The sequence below is a fragment of the Triplophysa rosa genome, linkage group LG4 (genome assembly GCF_024868665.1).
Source record: "Triplophysa rosa linkage group LG4, Trosa_1v2, whole genome shotgun sequence".
In the NCBI taxonomy this organism is placed as follows: domain Eukaryota; kingdom Metazoa; phylum Chordata; class Actinopteri; order Cypriniformes; family Nemacheilidae; genus Triplophysa; species Triplophysa rosa.
In genome coordinates this window covers 9,769,136-9,791,620 of record NC_079893.1, presented here as the reverse complement: position 1 = coordinate 9,791,620, position 22,485 = coordinate 9,769,136, and the positions used below count along the sequence as shown (strand labels likewise).

At 38.6% G+C, this 22,485-nt stretch overlaps 1 protein-coding gene across 5 annotated transcripts in view; it reads left to right on the top strand.

Moving 5' to 3' along the window:
• Window positions 1-22,485, top strand: part of tbc1d1 (TBC1 (tre-2/USP6, BUB2, cdc16) domain family, member 1) — a 78,039-nt gene that overhangs the window by 31,478 nt on the left and 24,076 nt on the right. For 4 of the 5 annotated variants that reach the window (XM_057330804.1, XM_057330803.1, XM_057330806.1 and 1 more), the window contains 14 exons: window positions 2,023-2,313; window positions 2,418-2,612; window positions 3,559-3,648; window positions 6,294-6,398; window positions 6,761-6,893; window positions 7,140-7,231; window positions 7,720-7,836; window positions 8,015-8,134; window positions 8,430-8,516; window positions 8,652-8,932; window positions 9,390-9,479; window positions 10,414-10,533; window positions 11,081-11,214; window positions 21,240-21,428. In XM_057330804.1, the coding sequence (XP_057186787.1) occupies window positions 2,023-2,313; window positions 2,418-2,612; window positions 3,559-3,648; window positions 6,294-6,398; window positions 6,761-6,893; window positions 7,140-7,231; window positions 7,720-7,836; window positions 8,015-8,134; window positions 8,430-8,516; window positions 8,652-8,932; window positions 9,390-9,479; window positions 10,414-10,533; window positions 11,081-11,214; window positions 21,240-21,428 (2,044 nt within the window). The remainder of the gene's footprint in view (window positions 1-2,022; window positions 2,314-2,417; window positions 2,613-3,558; window positions 3,649-6,293; window positions 6,399-6,760; window positions 6,894-7,139; window positions 7,232-7,719; window positions 7,837-8,014; window positions 8,135-8,429; window positions 8,517-8,651; window positions 8,933-9,389; window positions 9,480-10,413; window positions 10,534-11,080; window positions 11,215-21,239; window positions 21,429-22,485) is intronic. The other variant, XM_057330805.1, reaches the window with a different exon arrangement.

Genomic DNA, 22,485 nt, shown 5'->3' with positions numbered 1-22,485 from the left:
AAAGGATGAGCAGTTTTAGTTCATATTTAGCAGCTGAATATCAATACCAAACAATTCATTGTAGTGCTACCATAGATAATCTTGTATACATTAAGATAAAGACAATTTATGTACAGTAAGAGTGCTATAAACATTGTTCAACAGAATGTTTATTATGATGTTTCTGAGCACAGGGAGCATTGAGAAAGTGAAAGTACAGATTTGTTATCATCTCATGTCTCTCACGTTACCACTTGTAGTCCTAAAAGCATATTTTGGAAGAATGATTTTCAGGCAGGTCTGCCATAGCGTCTTTCACACCGTCACATGCTATTCATGATTTCAGAGTGACATTTACACCACTCAGATTTTCCTCTCGGCTTAAAGACGCTTTGAGGTTGTGAAGTCATTGTAGCTCGACCAGAGCTATTGCTGACACACACACATTAGATGCACTTTAAACGTTTGTTTATTTTTTTTGATGCAGAAGGATTTCTAGTATGCAGGGCTGTGTCCAATTACAACACCAGTAGCCTATAATTATTTCTCCGTTAAGTAAACATTGCTCCGGGGTAACAGGCGTGTAATGTTTTTCAGTAAACAAAATAAATGAAGAGCTACAGTTCTCTGTTTGTCTTGTCATTCTTGTTGTCTGGGGACATTTCATCCAAAAATGAGAATTCTTTCATCATTTACACATCCTCATCTCATTTCAAACCTATATGACTTACTTTCTTCTGCAGAACACAAAAAAGATATTCTGAAGCAGGGCTCTGGACTGCGACTAAATGGTTGCATTTTGCGACTATTTTTCCTGCCAGTGCGACAAGTTTTTCTTAATGGTCGCACCGGTGCGACTGCCAAACTGATCAATATATAATTTTTGCATTATAAATTTAATGCGCAGAAATGTTATATTGCTCATGCGGCGCATTCAGTCACTCATTTTCGTCTCCCCTCCTTCAACCATTCACCTATCTACCAGTGCCCCGCCCCCAAAGACGTAATTCGCGGGTAAGAGGCGAAGGACCGAAAGAGCAGACGAGTGAAGCGCTCAATCTTGCAACTGAAATAAATATGCAGAATACAAGATTTTCCCCGGCTAAGGTACAAAACAGCAAAGATAACGAAATGTGTTGCTAGTATTGTATGCATGTGAAGCTAATGCAGGAAACACGTGTTTAAACTTTAAGCACTGAACTATTGTATAAAGCTCTCTAACAATACTGCAAAGCACACAAAATGTTATACATCACGCTAAATACTATTTATTTGTAAGTCCCTATTGATAGAAGCCAAACATGTATCAATGCAGCTTTCATGAAGAATAATCACTAAAAGCCTTCAGGTCTCGCTGGTTGTTTGAGATATGCGCGCGCCCAGAGAGTCAGAGCACAAAATACTAAACGGGGTTCTCTTTCACGCCTTCTTACTCTGAAACGGACATATAAACACAAAATAACGTCAAAATTCCCATATTAACAAGAAACCTTAATAGGTATTCAGTTTCGTGACCAAACAGTTGGGAAACAAAACACGTGTTCCAGTATATTGCGCGAGCTCTTAAAGGGGCAGCAGCATAATAAAGATCTTTGTTTATAATGTTCATCAAACAACAAAGGACGGGCCCAAAAACACTCTGATACTGATATTAAAGCAATTGTGTTCTCTTATAGGAGTCGTTCACAACAAATAAAGGAAGAAAGTAGCTTTAAGAAAGATGTGTTTTAAATATGGTAAAGTGTTGATAGAGAGTTTACATATACAATAAAAATAATTAAATCATAAACAATGATTTGTATTAATTTCTAATTGATTTATTAATGTATTAAATACATTTGAATTAAGTTTTAGTGATTCTTTTCTTTTCTCTTACCTCACCCCACGACTCTGGTGCTATCAAATTAAGGGCTGGTGCCACCAATAACTGAAAAACTTGGTAGCACCAGTGCCACCTCTCTCAAGTGTTAGTCTAGAGTTAGTCTAGAGTGTTGGAAACCAAACAACATCATCTATAGCTTGTCATTTTTTGATCATCTTCAGGTTCCAGAGATCATCAGCACTCTCAGGCAGGCCGGCAAAAGTTCTGCCCGGCAAGAAGACGCACCCTCATCTCTGCCTAGCAACGGTCAGACAGATGCCGCCTGCTCCACGACAGTTGATGCTGCAACAGCTTTCGCTAAGAAATTTGAGGTGTTATTCTGCGGGCGGGTGGTGGTGGCCCACAAGAAAGCTCCGCCAGCTTTGATAGATGAATGTATTGAGAAGTTTGGACGTGCTAGCGTAACAGACTCCTTCGCAGCAGGTTTCAGACGGGCGTTCTCGCTCACACAGGTAATTCTATTCCTGTTTCTATTCCTATATTTCTATTCTAAACATGAATTTATAGCTAATATGGACTGTTTTAATTGGATGTTTGAATTCTGTTTTGAATGCAGATGACAAATGGAGCGACCGAGGGGGCGGATGGAGGAGGAAAGAGACCTCTTTTTTTTAAAAGAGATCCCAGTTTTCCGTATCTGCAGGCACTGGATGAGAACGGCCTGTCACCAGAGCTCCAGCGACGGGCTGCTGACGGGGCCGCTGGGGTCCAACCCACCAGCCTGCAGGAAAACAGAACCATGTTGTTCACTGTGAGTCACACAATCTTATCATTCTCACACATGAAATCTTAAAACCTACTTTTTACTCTCTCTAATTTATTTTTTATGTATATGTAATGTGCATTGCAGGGAATTCGCAGGTCATTTTATTAGTGGCAGTTCTTACAACGACAAAAAAATCACAAAATTCCATTCGCATCACATCTTAAATGATGTGTTGTATTTAGTAGAATTTTGTGATATTTGCGAGTTTCTCTGAAATTCTGACATGGGGCAACTTGTCTCATTGCAGAGCATTGTAGGGTTACTGTATTTTGATACCATTCACTTTGACACTCTATTTTGTGTCTACGGTTTAGTTAATAGTGTGATGGGCTTGTTTCATTTGCTAGATTGGTACATGTGAACATTGATATTGAGATTGACAGAGATGGTGCACACAGTGTTGTGTAGTGTTAGACAACAGCACACCAAGTTACAATGAGGAAAGTGCTGTGTCATGTAGATGTACAAACATAACATGCTCACAGAGTGTTGACCATGTCCGAACATCATTTCCTGTTTCTCGGACAGACAGGAAGCTGTCAGCTTCTCAGGGGAAAATGAATGACCCAGCACTATTGATGAGTTTCACAGTTGCTGTTGCATTTTTTGTATAGCCTGTAGAAGCCACTTATGAAGTTCTTGTATGTTATGAAATAGGATTGTGGTCATTGTTGCATTGTTCTAGTCTTTACTTGTTTTGCCCTTCTAGAAGAAAGTCACTGCAAATGTAAATTTGCAGTTTTGTTTTAATCACTCAATATGCCAATTGACCATTTAGAGACAAGTATTACACTCTTAATAATTTAAAAGAAAATGTGTTAAAAATGTAATAAATGTGCAAAGGGTGAAGCATGTACAGAGCTTGTGATGTTGTCAAATATAATATTGATCTTTTTTTATCGTTTATAAAAGAACCAATTTTGTGTTGCAGATTGGACGTTTTCAAATCTTTCTCGTAAGTCCTGACACGAAGAAGGTGGCCATAGAGAAGAGCTTCAGAGAGATCTCCTTCTGTTCACAGGTCTTTTACTAATACTGTTTTCTCTACGATTTTCCATTTTTTGTTGTTCCTGGAACAACATATATACTGTATATATTTTTTAGAGATATGTCGCGATTCCAACTAATGTTTCACTTTCGTCACGTGCCTCTCGCTGCTCTGTGCTGCAAATCGCTTTGTAAACAAATATGAACAAGGCTAAGGGGCATATAAGCTCGTGCTGTACAGACTGGCTTGACTTAATAACTGTGAAGCTTGTGCTGTATAAAGAGGATGCGCAGTTTGCGCAGACCTGCCTGACTTTATAACTCTAGGCCATAAAGGAGACGCGTGTTTGCGCAGCCAGCCTTATGGAAAGACTACACGTGTCTGTGCAGCCCGCAATGTATAAACAAGACTCGTGTTTGTGCAGCCCGCGCTGTATAATGAAGACTCGTGTTTGTGCAGCCCACGTCCGCATGTGTTTAACTGATGGAGTGAAGTTGACGCCATTGTTACAGTTTATTGCTAAAAGCCAAATCTTATGAATACACGTGCACTGAGAGGGGGACCGACCAATCACAACATCCTGAGAAGCGTAAGCTCACTGATATGGAATGGGTGGGACATCTTCAGACACACGCTCTAAGCGGGGAACCAATCACGACAGACCTGGTCAGCTTTACCAATCAGAGCGTTTCTGAAGGAGGGATTTTATACAGACCGGAAGAAAGCCCGTCGTTTTGTTAGAAGAGGGACAGCGGTGAACAATAGACTTGAAATATGTGACCCTGGACAACAAAACCAGTCTTATGGGTCAATTTTTTGAAATTGAGATTTTTACATATTCTGAAAGCTGAATAAATAAACTTTCTATAGATATATGAGTTGTTAGAATAGGACAATATCTGGCTGAGATACAACCGTTTAAATATCTGGAATCTGAGAGTGCAAAAAAATCAAAATATTGAGAAAATTGTCTTTAAAGTTGTTAATCAGGGGCACTGTGGCAGAGCATCCACTCACAAAAATAAAGTTTTTATACATTTAAGGTAGGAAATTTACAAAATATCTTCATGGAACATGATCTTTACTTAATATCCTAATGATTTTTGGCATAAAAGAAAAATCGATAATTTTGACCCACACAATGTATTTTTGTCTTTTACTAAAAATGTTCCCGTGCTACTTAAGACTGGTTTTGTGATCCAGGGTCACATATGTGAAATATAAAGCATTTTTTGTAACTAGAAACATAAACATCCATTGTTAAACACCCAAAAAACATAATCAAAGCTTCAAAAACAGCAAAAGAATGGCTCCTTTAAAAGAACTGAAAATCTTTTTACACTTTTTATAATAATACAGCGATCGCTAACGTTTGTGGCGTTGTTTCTAGATCTTATTCTGCAAAGCATGCATCTGTCACTCAATCGGACCTCCGTGTCACGTGCTCTCATACACACACATATCCAGTGGTGATTTTGCGAAACCTTTAAGCGGCCGTAACACACGCGGTTTCTGCCAATCTCATATTAATCTTGAGTATCTATAGAGTAGTATTGCATACTTCGTATCTTCGAAGAGTATTTAGTTTGATCACATTTATAAAAGATAGATACAGCTGTACGATTATTTCCGAAAGCATACGGCGCGTTCGGGGGGGAGGGGTAGGCTGAACTAAAGCACGTGCGCACCCATTGCCAACAAAACACAGACATCATGCTGTTCATGTCCGGCATCTTTAAGCGCTGGGACAGCTCCATATATTAGTTTCAAATGATCTCCAAATCCAGCGTCATATCCACCATTTATATAACATTCATCACCCAAATGCAGTGAACAAACAAACACCTGAACTTCGCGAACGTATGCGCTCTCTCTCTCTCTCTCTCTCTCCTGCACACAAGTGAAAGTGACGTCTGCGCATGCTCCTTCTCCTGCTCTCCTTGCTGCCGCGTGGGCGTGCTGCGTGCTTTTCCGGGAGAATTGTCCAATAAGGTACTAAGAAAAATTGTTACGAAACAGTTTTATATGTTTGAAAACAACGTTCCGAAACCTGTACGATCGCTGGGGGAGTGTATCGAGCACAGAAATACTACGTAATACGCCCAACTCGTGTTTTGACAAGTTGACCATGTTAAGCATGAGAAGACACAGCACGTTTAACATCGTAAAGAAGTCAGAATGCATGACACACCGTTGCACCACCCCTTTAACTTTTAGTGAGTGGAAAAATATCTCTCTTGTCTTCTCCGTTCATGACCAAACAGGAGCTGAAAGTTACTTGTGAATGAATGAATGATTACGAAACAGCGTGAACAAGCAGCTGTCATTGTTACTGACTGGACATATGAACATAAACGTTTGGCTGTAATTATTATATTATGTCTGACAACAGAAACATGAAATATGTAAATGACTTCGGCTTTATTGGGAATCCAGTTGTATCAAAATATAGTATGTTCAGGGAGTAAACGTATGTACGTCGAGATGACGTCACAAACATGCTAATTAGCATGTAATATCACCTTGCACCATAGTGACGGGTAAAAATAGATTATGACGGATTTTTTACAAGCCTGTCCGTCAAAATGACGAACAATGAAAAAGTCTAGCGCAACTGGTTATATTACCAAAGTGGCACATTGTTATTTATTGCCCTTTGTCTGTATGTATTTTTTCAGGGTATTCGTCATGTGGACCACTTTGGCTTCATATGCAGGGAGACGGTGGAGTGTGGAGGTTGTCAGTTTGTCTGCTATGTGTTCCAGTGCGCCAATGAAGCTCTGGTGAGAACCGTAGATGAGTACATGGAAACATCTAAATGTTCAAAACATGACTAAATGATGTTGGTTTTGGTTCAAGGATGAAAATAAATGATGTCAGTAGGCTTATTAGCTAAACCATGCTAATGTTATTGTTTATGTACAAATGCAAAATGCAGCATAAATAAAGCATTGCTTTATTAATTGCACTAAATGTGTTGTGTGTGCGTGCGTGAAAACGTCATTCCATGTGCCCCACTACATTTGGCCATATCCTGTTCTCATTTCATCCTGTCAGGAATATTTTTACAGAATGAACTTTCTTTCCCATTTAAAGTACAAAAACTCAAAAATGATCTAAGCTCACATCACTCTTCTGTGTTCAGGTGGATGAGATCATGTTGACTTTGAAGCAGGCATTCTCTGTGGCCGCCCTCCAGCAGAACAGTAGGACCCAGAGTCAACAGTGTGACAGCTGTCCCCTGCAGCAGCTTCATAGACTCTGTGACAGAATAGAGGGTCAGATGTCTATTATTTGTCATATTACTTCAGCCTGTCATTATATCACTATTACTATGTCCTGATGTTCCCTTTTTAATGTTTCTTCCTGTTTTGTCCCGTCAAACAAAAGCATGTACAAAGAATCCCCTGTAACTCGAATCGAATCTGTACATACACTTAAATCTGGTGCAGAGCTTTTTTGTGTGCACAGAGAATTTATGAAGGCATTATTGTATGATGATCAGGGAATGGTTTTATGTGCAGGTCTTCATCCATCCAAAGCCAAGTTGGAACTCCAGAAGCATTTGGCAGGGCTGGAAAATCAGGAGCAGGCAGCTGTTTTTGAGACCACAATGGTGGGTATATAACACATTATACAAACACCTTAAAGCTCTGTTATCGTCTAGATTAACAGAGTGTGTCAGATTCTGAACCGTGGCATTAGTGGAATGTGTGTTTCTCTGTTTTATGGGTGTGGCGATGGTATAAATGAAACCAGTTGGGCAACTAGTCTAGCGTCCCGATACCACGTTCAACCTCAATGATTCAACTGACTGATCTGTATTTGAACACTTAAGGAAAATTTTGAAAGGATAGTTTGTGCATGTCATCTACGAAAAAGGACTAAAACGTGACAATTCTTCCATTTGAACCCTAAAATCAGAAAGTGAAATAAAAAGACACAAATCTGATTCCCCAATTTTTTTTCTCAAAAGTACATGAAATATTTAAATACTTGAGAATTTTTTTGACCATGCTCATTTCTGGTCTTGAGTCACCAATGCCATCTGGTGGCCATTTGGAGAAGTGGCATGTAACGTTACCCTTGTTTGTGTGCAAGCAGAAAGCCAGGCCGAAGTCGGATCAGAAGGAGAACGAGTTGATCGTATCATGTCTCAGGCGACATTACGAGGACAAACAGAAGACACACACTCACACACACAATGGAGAGACAAAAAAGGTGCGTTTCATTCTGTAAGCTGACGTTATAGGTCAACATGCTTGTATCTGTTTATACCTAATATTAACATTTTTGTTGATCATCGATCACAGGTGAAAAGCTCTAGATGTAGATGTAGAAATGGTTTGAATGTTAATACCAAGTGTCAGCATGGTCTCTGTGTTTGTGTGTGTTTTAGGCTGCTCAGGAGGGTCCGGTGAATGCAGAAAGTAGTATGAGTTCCAGTCGTGTGCGTCTGGAGGAGTTCAAGTCTAGAGCAAAGCGATCGCTCACTGAATCACTGGAGGGGATCTGGAAGGTAAACACATTTATTGTATCGGATATCTACAGTATAGAAATGACAGAAGTACTGTAAGAACTACGCAAATGAGATGTGGCGACCACCACTAGTACTAAAGACACTGAAGCTCACATGATGTGTTTTCTGTAACATAACAATAGGTAAGCTTAACAAATGTTTTATGCAAATTGCACATAAGTTAAATTGGCAATTTTTTTATGGAAACATAGCTATTATAGACAGGGTTTGACGGGTAATCAAATAAGCTTTATCATTTATATTGCTATGTATTACTATTGTGTGTTTACAACAGGGCGGCACTAAGTCCAAACCCCAGAAGGAGAACTGTGAAGGAGAGAGCAACTCCTCCAGCTCCACCACACTAAACAGCACAAACCAGGTCTGCAAAACACTCATGTCATCACACAAATGCACTTTCCTTTCACGGGAAGTTATATAATATGTATCTATAACCAATGGTTTAAACACTGCTGCCTTTAAAATAGTGATTTTATTCTTGTTGTTATCTGTAAAGGAAACATCACTGGAGGAACCTCTCTGTTCTCTCCTCCCCTCGAGTCCACTCCGCTCCCATAATTCCACGGGGGACCTGAAGCGCCTCGAAGGCTCAGTCGCAGGTCACGAGGGTCCTGAGAGCCCGCCTCAGGGTTTCAGGCGACGAGCGAGCACGATCAGTCACTCTCCCATGCTGTCGCCGACCGGCCCGAGCCTTCCCCCTCAACAGCTCACTGCAGCCAACAAACCCAAACTGGTCCGGCACTACTCTGTCAGCACAGACTCTCCACACCAGAGCAAGTGAGCCAGTGTGTGTGTACCCAGCTGCACGATTCAGTCCAAAAAAACTCAGATTGCGTGTATATGTTTATTGAAACAGATCCTTTGGTGGTTAATTGCGTTTGGCTGCATTGTGTAGCCATGTGTGTAAGTAGTCTGTACTTATGGTACATCAGCATCAGTTGGCATTACAGTAGCTTAGTTTGAAGTTTGTTGAAACAAATTGCGGACAAAAATATTTTTTGTTTGTGACAGTTCCAATGGAAGTACAAACCACGTATTTACGGAATGCAAAGTGTAATTACTATTGCCAGCAGCAGATTCCAGTCACTTTTTTTTCCTGTTCTCCTTTTCTAGGCTGTAATTGAAATTCATTTCACTTCTCTTTGACTTCTACTTTCTCTATCTTTGTTCTGTTTTTGGTCTATTTTTCTCTCTGTTATGTACTCCAACCCTACTGTATTTTTTCTTTCGTCAGTCTTTCCTGTCATCCGGCCTCTTCCTCTTTACGGCCGATGAGGCCACGTGCTTTTGATCTTGATCATTCCGCTCGGCCCCTTAGGAGAAGGTGAGGTGTGCGTGCATGCACGGTTTCTCGCTCTCCTGTCATTCACCAACGTACCAGGGCGCAAAAATAGAGTGGGATTTGCAAATAAGAATATGTTGTTTGCAAATTATGCAAATTTGTTAATGCATCAATCACGGCCACAAAATTAGTGCATGTCCAGCTTGCAGATTGCTTTTTGTTAGGTGATCAGAGTAAAAAAAGTCAATACACACCCCTGGGCAATCTTTCTCTCTCATTCGATGGATCAATAGATTATTTATTGATTGGTTCCCATTAGCAGCCAAACGTAAACATACACATTACAAAAAATATAGATGTATAATATAATAAATAGACCTCGCCGTGTAAAAAGGCAAGTACAGCTTCTATAAGCTGTTTTTTTGCCAGACAGCACAATGTTAAAAGAGCAGCCTACTGTATGTGTAGTATTGTAAATTGTTTTTAATCATCAGAATTATTTTGAATTAGGGACAGATTTCTGTGTTATTGAAACAGAAAAAGGTTTTAAACAAGCACATTTAAAGTGACAATTCACCCAAAAATGAAAATTCTTGTCATTTCAAACCTGTATGACTTTCTTCCGCTGAACACACAAAAAAAGATATTTTGAAGAAAGTTGGTAACCGAAAAGCACCGACACCCATTCACTTTTATTGCATGGACACAGAACCAATGCAAGTGAATGGGGGGCTAGTTAACAGCATTCTTTAAAATATCTTCTTTTGTGTTCTGCAGAAAAAGAAAGTCATACAGGTTCGAAATGACGGGGTTGAGTAAATGATGACAGTATTTTTATTTTTTGGGTGAACTATCACTTTAAATAGTAAAGTGAATGGCAGTGTTTATAATAATTTTAATGGTAATACAATTATGTGTACATGAGGCTGTAGTTACATAGCCATTAGCCAATAAGTCATATGTTGCTTTTTCTTAGTCCATCAGGGCTGAGTGGGTTCAGGGCGAGGTTACACTCCTCTGCTTCTGTACCAAATTTCCTCAAATTTCTGGCCCCTGTAGTGGAGAGCGATGATAGCTGTGACTCTCAGAGGAAGAGGTACTGTCTCCCTCCTCATTCCATCCTTTCATTTCTCTCTCCTCCATCTCTGGTATTTTTCTGCATCTCCTTCAGTGGCTGACGGGGATAATGGATCATAAGAGTAAACGAGGAACACATTTGCTTCAATGTCTCATTGTAGATGCACTTTTGGTGAAACATGGACTGTCATTTCCATACATTGTTTTACATGAATAATTTATTTTTTCTTCAGGAAAAAATGTAGCCTAAATGTACATCATTGCGGGGCACAATTTTGCATTTAGAAGCTTTCAATTGTTTTTATAAGAAGAACAACGTTAATGAAGAACCACTTGGAGACACCTAAAGGCTCTTTAGATATCCAGACTATCTAGATTAGTATTCAGTATCTTCATTTGGGACATTTTCTTGGCATTTCTTATTGATTGATTAAATTAATTGCTATTAAATTGACTTATTAAATATCATGTTATACAATTAGTTGGACTATATTTTGTTCTTAACACTGCATCAGTGCATTTGTGTATGGATGCCCATGCTTATGCACATCTGTGTGTGTGTTTAGTGATGTGGCAGCCCTGTCCAGTCCTGCCGTGTGTGGCGTTGGAGATGACAGTCCATTACGGAACCGAAGACATTCCTGGAGACAACAGATCTTCTTAAGAGTCGCCACACCACAGAAGGGCTCAGACAGCAAAGGTAACGCACGCAAATGTGGTTGCAGTGTTGCTTTGTGGAACAAATGCTTGAGATACACAGTATGCATACAGACTACAGCATATGCAGAGATGGACTCAAAGTGGTGCAGACATGACACACTTTACTTTTATACTTCAGGATTCTGAATATTGACAGTTGGCAATTGATTTGACCGATTAGGACAATATTTAAAGCAGATGAAGACTGGCAAAAAAATTGTTTTACTGTGCCCGGGTTGAAATTCATTCTTTTATTTAATAATACATTTTTGCAAATGAACTCTTTATTTGCTATTTTAATATTTTGATATGATATCTATTTAATGAGGAAGAAGCATAATTTTATATGCACATTCGAAACAATCTTTTACAATTCTATATTTTATTTTTCTTACACGTACGTTATCGTTTCAGGTGTACCAACATCACATAAATCAACTATCAACGTCGTCTACAGTAGTGCCCAAAAGTGATGTACTGTACTGAGTCAAGAATGGCTTTTTTGATCAAAAAACAAGTATCAGCAAAATATTAATAAAGGATAAAACGAAAGGATTCTTCTGCAAAGAATCAATAACTGTTGAGTAGTTTATATAATAAAATATTCATATAAATGAAATATAAACAATATTTTGAATTAGAACCAAACAGAAAAGTTAACGGAAGTTAACTTTGGGCCATGCACAAAACCTTCTATATTAGAATATTTTTTCTGAAATACTGTAGTATTCCTTTGTCAGATACTATAGGTTTAATCCAACCTGAGGCAACATGACTTTTGTCCACTACTGTAGATCAACTCAACTAAATGACAAGTGTCTACAGGCTGCAGTTACTGTCATGTCCTCCGGCTGGAGCTCTTGCTCTTTACAGGTTCAACAACCTGCGAGGGCATCTGAAAGTTGGCAGTGTGTTTGGACAGGTTTGATATTTGTTTTGGCAGAGAAACGGAATTGATTATCACCCTCTTTATTTGCCCCAATCACAGACATAAATGTGTTGGTGCTGTCCTGTTATTTTTTCTTTCCTGAGCCAGATGTATGTCTGTCATTCCCCAACTGCCAAAACTACAAATCAGGCCTTTTATTTTCAAACTGGTAGCTTGTCAGTCTTGGCAGTGACTCAAAGTAAATGTTGATCCGGATGTCAAAACACCCCTCGGGTGTGTGTGTGTGTGTGTGTGTGTGTGTGTGTGTGTGTGTGTGTGTGTGTGTGTGTGTGTGTGTGTGTGTGTGTGTGTGTGTGTGTGTGTGTGTGCACGTGTGTGAATGTGCGCAAGACAGAGGATCTTTAATTATCCACAAGTCATGTGCTTGAAAGTTATGATAATGTAAAGAAGTCGCCCTATTGGTTGACTTGATTTTGAAAGTGTTTTTCGGGTAGTTTAATTATTAATGATAATCTTAAATCTATAATTTACCTTATTAGTAAGTTTATTTATTTTTATTTAGCCTTGTTGTGCAAGCACTGTGGAGCTTGTGCAGAGGGGAACTGGAATCCCCTGGTTGGGCTTGGGTTCTCCTGAGGGTTTTTTTCTCGACTGGAGTTTTGGGTTCCTCGCCACCGTTTGTATACTGTTTTGCACTATTTGCCTGGCCGGGGGGCTGCTTTAGAATTATAATTTTTTAAGTTTTACTTAATTAATATTGCATATAGGAATTTATAGTCTGTTTAAAGGGGTCATATGACACGGCTAAAACGAATATTATGGTTTGTTTTAGATGTAATGTAATGTGTATACAGGATTTAAGGTTCAAGGCTGCACAAACTTGAACATTCGGATTGTACTTTTCTGTAACAGTGTTGTAAATAAAATGTAACCATTTGGTTTTAGTTGTCTCATCTTTTGGCAGGGCAAACAAAGAGGCTTTCTTTTCGCCACATGGCTGCGGCGGTGACGATACAATGAGATTTACAAGTACGCCCACCTCACTTGCGTTTAGATTTGGGCGGTCTTAAGTCAAATCATGTTACGAAGTGACGTACATTCGTCGGGGTGTGGTTACACGAGGCGTTTCAGGGAGGTCTGGGTTCGCATTCGCTTTTAGATAGAATTCATCTTTTGTTCCGACACTTTAAAGGAACAATACGGCATTTTTAGGAGGATCTGTTGACAGAAATGCAATATAATATACAAAACTATTTCTTCAGAGGTGTATAAAGACGTTACATAATGAACCATTAAGTTTGTAATACCTTAGAATAAGCTGTTTATATCTACACTGCGTTCCAAATTATTATGCAAATTGGATTTAAGTGTCGTAAACATTTAATTTTATATTGTTCAATTAAACTTATGGATGGTATTGTGTCTCAGTGCTCTTTGGATCACTGAAATCAATCTCAGACACCTGTGATAAGTAGTTTGCCAGGTGAGCCCAATTAAAGGAAAACTACTTAAGAAGGACGTTCCACATTATTAAGCAGGCCACAGGTTTCAAGCAATATGGGAAAGAAAAAGGATCTGTCTGCTGCCGAAAAGTGTCAAATAGTGCAATGTCTTGGACAAGGTATGAAAACATTAGATATTTCACGAAAACTTAAGCGAGATCATCGTACTGTGAAGAGATTTGTGGCTGATTCAGAGCACAGAAGGGTTCGTGCAGATAAAGGCAGAATGAGGAAGGTTTCTTCCAGACAAATTCATCGGATTAAGAGAGCAGCTGCAAAAATGCCATTGCAAAGCAGCAAACAGGTATTTGAAGCTGCTGGTGCCTCGGGAGTCCCGAAAACCTCAAGGTGTAGGATCCTCCAGATGCTTGCAGTTGTGCATAAACCTACTATTCGGCCACCCCTAACCAATGCTCACAAGCAGAAACGGTTGCAGTGGGCCCACACATACATGAAGACTAATTTTCAAACAGTCTTGTTTACTGATGAGTGCCGTGCAACCCTGGATGGTCCAGATGGATGGAGTAGTGGATGGTTGGTGGATGGCCACCATGTCCCAACAAGGCTGCGACGTCAGCAAGGAGGTGGCGGAGTCATGTTTTGGGCTGGAATCATGGGGAGACAGCTGGTGGGCCCCTTTAGGGTCCCTGAAGGTGTGAAAATGAACTCTGCAAGGTATGTAGAGTTTCTGACTGAGCACTTTCTTCCATGGTACAAAAAGAAGAACCATGCCTTCCGTAGCAAAATCATCTTCATGCATGACAATGCACCATCTCATGCTGCAAAGAATACCTCTGTGTCATTGGCTGCTATGGGCATAAAAGGAGAGAAACTCATGGTGTGGCCACCATCCTCCCCTGACCTCAACCCTATTGAGAACCTTTGGAGCATCCTCAAGCGAAAGATCTATGATGGTGGGAGGCAGTTAGCATCAAAACAGCAGCTCTGGGAGGCTATTCTGACATCCTGCAAAGAAATTCAATCAGAAACTATCCAAAAACTCACAAGTTCAATGGATGCAAGAATTGTGAAGGTGATATCAAAGAAGGGGTCCTATGTTAACATGTAACTTGCCCTGTTAGGATGTTTTTGATTGAAATAGCTTTTGATTTCAGTAAATATGACCTCCTAATGCTGCAAATTCAACAAATGACCATTTTCAGTTTTTTACAACCTATGAAATGTTTTCAAACTCTGTTGTGCATAATAATTTGGAACAGTGCATTTTGAGTTTTTCATTTTTTAAATAAATACTGTTGTCAGTGGGAGGTTTGTTCAATAAAATTCCAAATGTACCCTAACTGTTGATTACTTGAAAATTATACTGACTGTCATTTGCATCGACAAATTAGGAAAACCAGAGAAAGATATCAATTGCATAATAATTTGGAACGCAGTGTACACATACAGAGCAGGCCTACATACATTGAATTCGCCGCCATGTTTTGTACAGCAGCCCTAAACGGACAAACAACTCTACAATGCGCATTTCCTCTCCCTCTCCCCTGTGGTATAGTGGTGAAACGGATCGCGGGATGATCCGTACGGATCGTGCTCTCCGGTTCGGAACACATGTGACCCGCGGTTGTACTGAAAGTTTATTCATCATTGAGTAAAAGAATAAAACGCACTCTCTCTCGCTCGCTCTCCAGTTTCATCTCCAACGCGCTCTCTCTCTCTCAAGTATCTGGACGAGTAACAGTTACAATATTAACGCGGTTCCAGATAAACAATGACACTCAAAACTGCTCCGTCACACAGCTAACATTACAACAACAACATATGTTAGTATGTTACTCACATACTGATCCGAATCAAAGTATCCTCGGGGGCGATTTTTAGACGATCTTTCTCTCCAGCGTCTCTCTGCTGGAAAGTATCTCCATAGATATCTGTGAGTATCTCTGCTAAAAGCCTCAGTACCGCGGGTCCTAACGCGTCTCTGCTGGAAAGTCTTTATAATATTAACGCAGGTCCTAGCTGCCTGAATTTCATCCTTCTTTTTAAACTTAAAATCCACAAACCTTTTATTTTATGTAATACATAAGTCATAGCGCTTTCTACAGTCTTTCTAATGTCTGCAAAATCCCTGCGTCAACACGAGAACGACATCTTTTTGTACTGTGGTGGCCACCGTTGTGTTTGGACTGAGCGATTCGTGGCAAATCTATAATACAACGCTAATGGCCGCTGTTAATTAAGAACTGCGCCTTCAATTTTAGCAATTTTACGTGTCTAATACATGCATGGGTAACTTATAACACACCAAAGACACAGAAAAACACGTATTTCCGCCATATGACCCCTTTAATATTTGACCTGTGTTTCTCTCTCCTTTAACTTAAATGTGTGCTTTCACTGTGCGTGCGGGCGTGTCTTTGTGTGTGTGTGTGCGTGTGTGTGTGTGTGTGTGTGTCTGTGTCTGTGTGCGTGCGTGCGTGCGTGCATGCGATGTGTGTGTGCGTGCGTGCATGCGATGTCTGTGTTTTTGCATGCGTGTCTGTGTGTGCATGTCTGTCTGTCTGTTTGTGTGTGTGTGTGTGTGTGTGTGTGTGTGTGTGCGTGTGTCTGTGTGTGTGTGTGTGTGTGTGTGTGTGCATATTGTGTGTGTGGAGTGTTTTGTACTTGTTTTTCTTGTTTTTACAGGTATAACTTTAATTATTTTGCTTATAGTCAATATGTCTCATGTACAGCTGCTTTGTAACAATGAAAAGTGTAAAAAGCGCTATATAAATAAAGTTGAGTAGTCAACCTGCTTGCTTAATTTTATTTCTCTCTACACATTAAACTGTTTAGTTTTAAAAGGAAATTACACGCTTCACCTTTAAACGACTTCAACGCCTACCCAGACGCTTGTCATAAATAATAGTTTACTAGTTGACTCGTACACAAATGAATAGTTTGTCACTTCTCACTGTGCATGACAGAAAGTCATTTAATACCTGGTTTGCCGGAACTGGATGGATCTTAAATGCTTCTTTGTCATTTACTTATGTCTTATTTGTGCATTTTCAGTAATACGAGTACACTTCCTTAAAGCAAAATACGTGCCTAGATCACTGTTATGCAAGTGTGTGCTTTTCTACAGTATATTTGGGTGTGTCTCGACAAGTGTGTGTCTGTGCGGAGTTAAATCATGTTTGTGTTAATGATGTAATGCGTGTGTGTGTGTGTGTGGGGCGTGGTGTGCAGGTCATGTTGACAGACAGTTACAGGAAAGCACCGTATTGACCCATTTGTGTGTGTGTTTGCACACTGGCAAGGTGTTGGTCTGAGCAGAAACGGCACTTATTTACAGTACAGAAGGAGTGGCCTGTGTATGTGTTTGTAGAGGGAGTGACCGGCGCCCAAGTGTCCGAGTGCGTCAGTGTCCACCGCTGCATACTTCACTCCACACTTACTTTACACTCAAACACATGCACTGCCCCAACTGGGTCAGGTGTGTGTGTTTGTGTGTGTGTGTGATTCTTGACATAAGAAATGATTGTTTTGGGAGAAGTTGGCTGTTCACCTGGAAGCCTTCAATTATGTTGTGATGAAAGAGACAGACCAACACTGAATGAGTGTGTCTGTGTACTAAGGGTGTGCAAAGCAGCCGGTATTTGTATCTGTATTTTTTGAGGGGGGGGAAGTATTTGTATTTGTATTCGAGTAAAATTCAAAATAGGCGTAAAAATCCAGTTTTTTTGCGTTACACTTCTAATTTAAGTTATAGTGTACGTAAACAGACCGAACATGAGAGCACCCGACTGCAGACGTCAATAATGCAGCGTAATGGAATAATCTCCCGATCAAACTCCGCTTCCTGAAAGTTATAAACTGCCTCCGGAACCCAGTTAAGATACAAAAATCTATTCAACAAAAGTAGTGATGCACGCAGTGAAGTCTTTTTTCGCTCAGCCGAGCCTTCTCTGTTGCTGTGTGGAGCAGCCTGTGTCAGTCACCTCTTTTACCCCCCATCCCCCGACTCCTGAATGTCACTCACTCATGCGGGCATGCACTGCGGTCTCATGAGAAAATGCAGCTTTTTGATATAAAGTTTTTCTTGTTCCCGAATACAAATTTTTTAAAAGTATTTGTTCGAAATAAGTATTTGTAAAAAACATGCTATTTGTGCCTTTCCGAATACCGTATTCGGGTTCGGCTCCACCCCTACTGTGTACTGAGGTTATTATAGTTAACTAACCTTAAAACTTGGGAAATGTTTCTCTTTATTGAAATAAAATAAAAAATAAAAAAACTTAAACTAAACGAAACATTTAACTGTTGTCTCAGAAATAAACTGACATAAGTTTAAGGCACTAAAATTATAATAATAAACAAAAACTAAAAAAAAAATATTACATTTATAATAATACATTTTTATATAGATGGTTTCAAAGCAACAACATAAACAAACGCTTATGTCTGCGCATGCACGCTTTTGTGGCCCGAACTTAACTTCCGGTACACATCCGCAAAGAATAGAGTCCCTATAGATTATTTTTGATAACAAGCAAAAGAAATAACAAGTAAATTACATTAGCTAGCAAGTATGTCTAGCCAGTATTATTTTGGGTTACCAGTAGAAGAACTGTTACTTGGCTAAACTTAAATGCAAAGTTACATGACCCATCCAACAAATTGATTATTTAATTATATTAATAGACAACAAAATTCACCAAATTGTTTATTTAATACCATTATACAGTAAAATATGAATAGAAATAAAATAAAATATAAAATGTTCTATTATTAGCCACTAGCCAGAGCATCAACAAACACAGACCGGAAGTTATCTTCGGGCACATGCGAAATCGTCTATCGTCTATAGCAGTGGTCACCAACCTTTTTGAACCCATGATCCCGACCTCGGACTTGTTGAAAGGCAAGATCTACTCAAAAAGTTGAAACTAAAAAACAGCCCAGATTGAACCTCCAGCTTGAGGCATTTTATTTAGCCTATAATTGTGGGTCTATTTGAATTACCTGAAATTCTTTGTTCCACTTTTCAGATGCAACTAAGCAAACTCTGTAACATGTAGAGTTGCCACTTTCAATGTGCCATAAATGAGGTAAAAAACACCAATTCAAACACCAGTTCAAGGACTTTAATTCACAGCTTGACATTAAAACGAGGTTAAGAATTAGTTTAACAAGACCCTAATTATTGAGGTATTTACTGTATAAAGATTTGTTATTTATGATTCATTTATTTGGTTTACTTTTATTAAGTAAATACAGTATATAGATGGAAATGTTATAAATAGGCCCTAGTAATAACAACGTCAATCATTCATTTTAAATCATTTATCTATTTACTTTTACCCGTCTAATAATGTCTTTGTCAGACCTTTAGCTATTTTGTGAAACAGATAGTTATTACAATGTAAATGGAATGGTCTTTCATTTTAGGCTAATTGAAAACATAAATAGGATGTCAGCAGGGACGTCATCTCCCGCATGAGATGGTATTGAAAACTGTGCAGTTTACCATCACTGATAGACCCGCGGATCATTCACAATTACAACTTTGTGAAGAAGAGACTGATGTTGTCTTTCAGAAGCTCAACTTTAAAATACATGCGCGCATAGGCGTAATTGGCGGGTGGGACACTTTTTGAAAGAAATTAAGAAATGCTTGCGGAAGGTGTGTACTGTTCATGGGCCATTAACATCTAAAATTCCTTGAAAGCGCAGGATGCGCCGCTTTCTCACCATCTCCCTTTGCTCACACTCATTATATACAAGTTATATTCGCTGAAGACAGAGAGCCGCGACTCCAGATACGCGTACAGTATGAAATGCGTGCATCATCCGCGCTCGTGGCGCTTGCTTGCGCATCCAGTGTCAAAGCACAAATACGCGTCCACCAACGAACAAGTGACATTTTTATGTCATATGAATAAACTGTTTTTAAGTGTAATGCACCGCAACAGTCAAGTGACCTCCAAATGACAGTTACGCGCATCGCAATGAAATGTGATTAATGATAATGGTCGCATTAAAAACTCACGCAGGGAATCCTTATTTACACAGCCATGAAAAGAGTCATGCAGAACTTAAAAACATACAACCGCTGAATGAAGAGAAAGAGAGATGCGCTTGCAAAACTGAACATTGATCACGATCGACGGGTTGGCGACCACTGGTCTATAGCAACATAAAGAAGAAACAAATAAATGATAAAATGACAGAAGCATATAACAAAATTGCTAAAAATGTACCTAATATTAACATAAAAACTAAAAATTGAAAATAAAAGCTAATTTAAAATATTAATAAAACTAAGCGCAAAACTATAATAACTCTAATGTGTAAGGTTTATATATGTCCCCACAATGTAAATGAATTATTAAAAATTAAATAATTTGAAAATGTTGAAAACAAAATGCAAAATTGTATCTGTGATGATTAGGTTTCAGTAAGAAGAGATTAGAATATACTATTTGTATAGTTTAAAAGTCATTATATCTGTCCCCACAATGTATAGAAACAAGTTGTTTAATAACAATGATTTATGGCAAAAAATTAAAATCATAAAATATGGAGATACAAGGTTTCAGAAGAGCAGCAGCGATAAGGTAAATAATGCAAATAAAATTATATAAATGCAAAAAGGTTTTGTTAAATTGTGAACTAGGTTAAGTTATATAACTAGGTTAAGTCTATATCCCACATTGAAATACCAAATAGTCTTTCATTTGTAAACTGATTGTACAGTTTGGTCTGAGGGAGGAACAAGAGCTTCAGTGGTTGAGGTGAGGTCTGTTTTTTAAGTTGCGAAGTGAAATGTGAGATAAACGTACTATGCGTAGGCGAGCAATGTTTTAATTAAACACTATGATTTGATTTTTTTCCTGAACTATATCAGGTGATCTCTCCTTTTCTCTTTGTTTATACCATAAATAATACTTGTATACATAAATAGCATTACGTAAGTAGTTTTTTCCTTTCATTCTTGAACATTCTCTTTTTTGTAAACAAAAAGGGTATTTTGAGGCCTTGGGGTCCACCCTATAGTTTGGGTGGCGTTCTTTGTTATTTTTATCACTCTGCCGGTGTGTGTAGGGTTGTTGTGTGTGTGTTTCGCATTTGTTCAGAGTGCTGTATGTTTTTTTGTGGTTTGTTCTTCTGTTAATTGTTATTTTTGCAAAAGTGAGGAACCTCTGATGTTTTGCGTCTCAGCTTAACTGACTTAAGGAGAAGGTGCACTTTTATCCAATACCCCTGCTACTTACTGAATAACTTTATTAGAATAAATATGTGCCGATCATTTTATAAGATGATAACAACACTGCATTAATATATAATTTAACTGATGTGTACAGCATACAATACTGTTTTACAATCGTTTCGAATACATCTAGTATTCGAATGTGTTACTGCTTTGAGTCTATGCAAAACTACATTTTTACGTATTGCATAACGTGAAGCGAGAACATGGAATTTTTGCACCGATGCCAGATTTAACATTTATTTGTTGGTTTGCATCCATTGACGTTGATTACAATAAGAAATAATCATTTAAAAGTAACATTAGTAATGTTGATATTGTTAAAATTGGAAACTTTGTCAACTAATGTTAGTAGTTCATGTTGTGTCATGTTGACGTTGGGATCTGTTACGTAAAACTGACCTGCATTTTTTTTTCAGAATCCACCTTAGAAGTCGGTGGCAGAATGGCGCTCGGAGGTGGATTGGGGGGTGGGGACAGTTCTCTGGGGGCGGTACCAGAGGAGAGGAGAAAGTGGAGTGGGGAGGAGATGAGGGAATTGTGGCGGAAAGCTATTCTTCAACAGATCCTACTGCTGCGGATGGAGAAAGAGAACCAAAAACTTCAAGGTAAACACATGTACTGACCACAGCGAACACGGTCACTCATACAGACACTTGACTAAGCAGACAAACTTTAATGAGCACTTAATGAACAGAAATGTAATCGATTTGGGCTTTTTGCGCAAATAAAACTTAAAATACTAATTTCTTCCTGTTTCCTAACTATATGTAGTGCATTAAAAATAATATGCATTCAAAAATAATTGAATTCAAAATAAATGAATTCATTGATGCTTACTAACATTACAAAAATTTACTAACCACTGAGCCACAAAAACAAACTGCTTTCTACTTCATTCTTTATACGCAATAAAGAATGAAGTAGGAAGCATTTTTTTTGTGGCTCAGTGGTTTGAGCATGGCGCTAGCAGCGCCAAGGTCATGGGTTCATACTAGGGATTGCACATACTTAGAAACTAACAAATAGTATAATGCAATGTAAATCACTTTGGATAAAAGCGTTGGACAAATGCATAAATGTAAACGTAAAAAGAGTTTTGTTGATATTTGTCCCTGTGTATTGGTTTGGAGGCCATGTGTATGCTTGTGTACTATTAAAGGGAACCCAGTGTATAGAGAGATGTATCGCTCAATACGTTGTAATAGCCTTACACTACTAGCATTTGTCGTTAGAAACGCATCAAATATTTTCAATTCTTTCAAAAAAACCTAAATGTAATACTCATTTTAACCTAAGGAGGCTGCCATGTTCATTTTCGATGACGTAAAATGTTTGCACGCACAGCTAGGCAGCCAAACTACACAGACACACTAATCAGTTCTTCAGTAAATATACAGTAAGGTGCTGTAGGATAATATATATATATATATATATATATATATATATATATATTGCTAAAATAATAAAGAAAGAACATAAATAAATACGCTATTTGGTGTATTTTCATACATTTTGATATTGTTGGTCAGAAACAATACAAACATGCATATTAATAAGCAAAATCATTTCGAATTTATTATATACACAATGTTTTAGCCATTATAAATGGAATTTGACTTTTTGATGTTGATTTATCAACATCAGTAGCCTAACGTTATTGTC